This window comes from Chrysemys picta, unplaced genomic scaffold (genome assembly GCF_011386835.1).
Source record: "Chrysemys picta bellii isolate R12L10 unplaced genomic scaffold, ASM1138683v2 scaf76, whole genome shotgun sequence".
Lineage (NCBI taxonomy): Eukaryota > Metazoa > Chordata > Testudines > Emydidae > Chrysemys > Chrysemys picta.
Genome location: NW_027052783.1, coordinates 115,839 through 120,513, shown reverse-complemented (window position 1 = coordinate 120,513; position 4,675 = coordinate 115,839). Strand labels below are relative to the sequence as shown.

The 4,675-nt window shown below is 48.7% G+C and overlaps 1 protein-coding gene across 1 annotated transcript; it reads right to left on the bottom strand.

Annotated features, from left to right (window-relative positions):
• Positions 1–1,177: 1,177 nt before the first annotated feature.
• On the bottom strand, positions 1,178–2,176 carry LOC135977917 (olfactory receptor 52E4-like). Its single transcript, XM_065579065.1, has one exon. The coding sequence runs from the start codon at positions 2,174–2,176 to the stop codon at positions 1,178–1,180; it is 999 nt and encodes a 332-aa protein (XP_065435137.1).
• Positions 2,177–4,675: the final 2,499 nt, after the last annotated feature.

The window sequence follows — 4,675 nt, the reverse complement described above, 5'->3', positions numbered from 1 at the left end:
TAAATAGTCCTCTCCCCCCTTGATGGGGGAAGATCTGCACCAGCCTTTGCTAACGGCGCTAAGATTACCAAACACTTCACTCAAAAACACGCTGGTTAAGATAAAACATAAGTCGGGTTTATTAACTACAGACGGATAGATGTTAAGTGATTATAAGTGATAACAAACAGATCAAATAAGGTTATGTTGGAAAGCAAACAAACTTGCAATCTAAGAATTGTACACATTAAATAGGATTTGAATCAGCAATATCTCACCCTGACCAATAATACAAGGAGGCTTACAGATTCTTTAAGCACAGGCTGTATCTCCATTGCAGTCTGGACTCCTCTCCCCCATTCAAAGTCCTTTGCCTTTCAGAGCTTCTTGCAGGTGTTGAGTTGTGGGGGAGTGAAGACAAGAGATGATGTCACTCCCCATCTTTTATAGTTTCTTCCAGCTTGCTGGAAAGTCTATGTATGTGAAGTGTGTGTGGGGGGTGCCCCCATTGGCCAAACATTCTCCATTGTCTCTGTGCTCCCTCCAAGGAGGCTTTCTTATGCAGAGTTCCTGTTCTAGTGGATTCTTCCCTGGATTGGTGTTGACGACAGCAATTCACTGTCTGGCTACTCCTTTGACATACCTGAAAAGCTGGTTTTGGGTGTTTCTAGCCTCATATCACACTTTAGTAACTCACACATAGCAAGATTTCATAGTTTCACATACAATGAGAGCACATACAACCCAAGGGGATATCAATGTTTAGCAGATTAAGACTTTTAGAATGATACCTCACAGGGCCTATTTTGTACAAAACATACCATAATGACATCACCATGGTAAATATGGGGTGCTTTGGGGTGCAGAGTGTCCCAGGGATGAACCAGAGAGTGACGGGGGTGGGGAGGAGAGGAACGAGTGAGGGGCGGGGCCTTGAGGGGAAGAGGCAGAGCAGGGGCGGAACCTGGGGGAAGAGGCAGGGCAGAGAGGTGGGACCTCAGGCTTACAGTTACCAGCAATTAGAAAGATGGCAACCCTGTGAGATTCCCCAGTTTGTCATCCTGACACAGCACAGTAAGGTCAGGAAAGGGTCTCTTTGACTGGCCAGTCAGTGATTCAGGGAAAAGAGCCCAGCACCATGTCACCAGCCAGCTCTGCATGGAGCTCGGTCTGAGAGCCAGACCACCAGGAGAAAACTTTAGGTCCCTTTATGAGTAAAGGGCTGGAGCAGCGTATCCCGGATCTGTTGGGTTCTCACCCCGTAGATGATGGGGTTTAGCATGGGAGGCAACAGGTGGTACATGTTGGCCATGAGAACGTGGACGTGCAGGGCCACATTGTGCCCAAACCGGTGAGTGAGGAAGGAGAAGAGAGCTGGGATGTAAGAGGCTAAGATGACACAGAGGTGGGACCCGCAGGTCCCAACAGTCTTGAGCCGGGCGTCCTTTGTTGGGAGTCTGAAGATGGCCCTGAGGATCTGGGTATAGGACATGGCGATAAAAAACACATCCAGACCAATTACGAAGAATGCCACAGAGAGGCCGTAGTAACTACTGACACGGATGTCGGCGCAGGCCAGCTTCACGACAGCTATATGCTCACAGTACGTGTGGGGAATGATGTTCGTTCTGCAATATGGCCAATTCCTCGCCAGGAAGGGATAGGGCAGTACGAGTATGGCACCACGCAGCACCAGAGCCAGGCCAATTTTGGCCACGATGGGGTTTGTCAGAGTGGTGGAATGTCTCAGGGGATCACAGATGGCCACATAGCGATCAAAAGCCATGGCCACGAGGATCCCAGACTCCATCGTAGAGAAGCTGAGACTGAAGTACAGCTGGGTCAGGCATGCACTGAAATTGATCTCCCTGGAATTGAACCAGAAGATGCTCAGCATTTTGGGTAGGATGGACGTAGTCAGGACCAGGTCAGTGACGGCCAGCATGCAGAGGAAATAGTACATGGGCACATGGAGGCTTGGCTCTGTCTTTACGATGAACAGGATGGTGAAGTTCCCCAAGATGGCTATGATGTACATGGTGCAGAAGGGGATGGAGATCCAGACGTGGGCTGCCTCCAGGCCAGGAATGCCCAGCAGGATGAATGTGGAGGGGTTGATGAAGTCAGTTGAGTTGAAGTCTGACATGGAGTAGGAGAGAAGGTGTACAACATTGAGGCTCAACTGTGTCTCCTGCATGTACCGTACGTTCACCTGACTTCCTGTATGTGCCCAGGGTCTAGAGAGATGTTCGCAGGATAAACACCTGGATGGAGAGACAATGTTAATATGAGACACTACATGCACAACTGGAGGCTGTTCTCATGGATGAAGCAGATTGGTCACTCTTCACACACTGAAAAATGACATTTTCATTATTCAGATAAATGAATTATGAACAACTGACTCTACTAATGTAATACAATATTTTATGGTGCTTCCTTCGTCAATAATTCCTACACATCGTGGTGTGGGAAATCTTAATAGGTGCCAGGAGGAAACACAAGAGAATAATGGTTATCCCTCATTGTTCCTTAGGTCTTGTCTAGAGTGCCACATTTTTTTTGCCAAAAAGCAGCTTTTGGTGAAGAAATAGTGGCGGTGTAAACACTACAAAGCCACTTTTGATGACGGAACTCCTGAGTTTCAGTAATAAAGGCACATTGACGAGACTTGTAAGGCTTTTTACACAAAAGTTTTGTCGCCGATGTGCCAGTGTACACACCATGCTTGATTTCATCACTGTAATTGGCCTCTGGAAGGCATCCCACAATGCCCATCCTAACCACTCTGGTCAGGACTTTCAACTCTGCTGCCCTGCATCCAGGTAAATACTTTCCACTCCTCCGCTTTAAAGGCCCAGGAATTTTGAAATTCCCCTTCCTGTTTGCTCGGCGTGGAGTGTTCACATCACATCTTCCCAGGTGGCCTTGGCGGCTCCATGCAGCAAATGATCTCCCGCTTGGACCACTGTGGAACTGCTGGATCTTCTCAGTATTTGGGGAAGGAGGCTGTGCAGTCCCAGCTGTGCTCCAGCTGTAGGAAGTTCAATATCTATAGGAAGATTTATTGCAGCTTGTGGGAAAAGAGCTATGATCGGGACAAGATGCAGTGGAGAGCAAAGGTGAATGAGGTGAGGCATGCATACCAGAAGGCAAGGGAGGCAAATGGTCATTCCGGAGCTGTGCCCCAGACCTGCCATTTTTATAAGGAGTTGGATGATATCCTTGGCGGCGACTCAACTTCCACCACCAAGAGCTGTGTGGATACTTCAGTGGGGCTGGAGCCGATGGAAACTGGACCTAACCCAGAGGAGGAAGTCATCGATGAAGAGGTGGAGGCATTAGAAGATGTGGAGCCCATGCCAGGGTTGCACAGTGCTGCGTCCAGTCAGGAGCTGTTCTCCACTCTGGAGGTGTCCAGCCAGTCTCGGTAGTCACAATCAGGTGAGCCAGGAGCAGGAGAGGAGTCCCCTGGTAAGTGGTTTTGCTTTGTGAAGTGCAGAGGTGGGTGGAAGGCAGAGAACTGTAGAAGGCTGGCTGTGTTTGTGTGTGCTGGGCATTTCCCCGTGCAGCTAGGCAGTATGGCAGAACAGGGTGTTGATGCACACCGAGATTTCACTGGAATCCTCCAGAGAGATCTCTGGGAAACCTTCCTGCAGGTACTCTGCAATCTTCTGCTGGAGGTTCCTTGGCAGAGCTGCTTTGTTTCTTCCCCCATTGAGGGACACTCTCTCACGCCATTCGGCAATTACTTGGGCAAGGACCAAAGCACCACACAGATGAGCAGTATAGGAACCGGGGCGGAAACCGCAAGCATATCATAGATGCACCCTTCCTTCCTTGCTAACCCTCAGGAGAGAGATATCTGCCACAATGTCCCCTGCCTGTGGAAAAGGGTGAGAAACTTAAGAGTATTGTCCCCTGAGAAGTGACCCACGACCCATTTCCCATTGCTTTTCTCCACGCACAACGTCACCCGTCTCTGGGAACACTCACGAGGCTTGTAGTGTTTGCCGGCATTTGTGCTTGTCAAGGGTTAACGGGAAAGTGATAGGTGTGTTACCAGCAGTATATTTTAATGTAGCCTTTCAATGCTGCACATGTACTTAACAATAATGCTTCTGTTTATTGTTACTTGTGCTTCACCAGATATGTCCTTGAAAGGAGGCACCCCCTCCACTCCAGCCAAGTGTCTCCACCGGATAAGAAAGCGACCAAGACGGAGCAAGGAACATATTTTCTGGGAGGCTCTGCAGTAGTCTGATGCAGAGAAGACAGAATGCAGGCAGTGGAGGGAAAGTGACAAGCAGGAAAGAAAAGAAAATGAGGCATGCGCTAGGGATGCAATGGAGAGGCTGATAAAAGTTTTGGAGCGGCAAACCAACATGCTGTAGTCCCTCCTGATGCCCCAGACTGAGCAGATGGGTGTCCTCCCTTCCCTTCAGCACATTCACAACTCTTTCCCATGTCCTCCCCAAACTCCACCTGCACATTCCTTTCCGATTTCTGGGACTTCTCACTTTACCATTCACTCCACATCCACAGACACCTTTTCAAATGAAAGCTGTGTGTGTGTGTGTGGTATTGTGGGTTTTTTGGCAATAAGAGCAAAGTTATTTGAATAATAAGCACTCTTTATTTGTTTCCGGTGAAGTTATGATAGCAGATGGCAACAGCAAAGAAGCAGGCATTTTTA

Excerpts from the sequence above, each read along its gene's own strand:
- LOC135977917 (XM_065579065.1), bottom strand. The coding sequence starts at position 2,176 with ATGCAGGAGACACAGTTGAGCCTCAATGTTGTACACCTTCTCTCCTAC.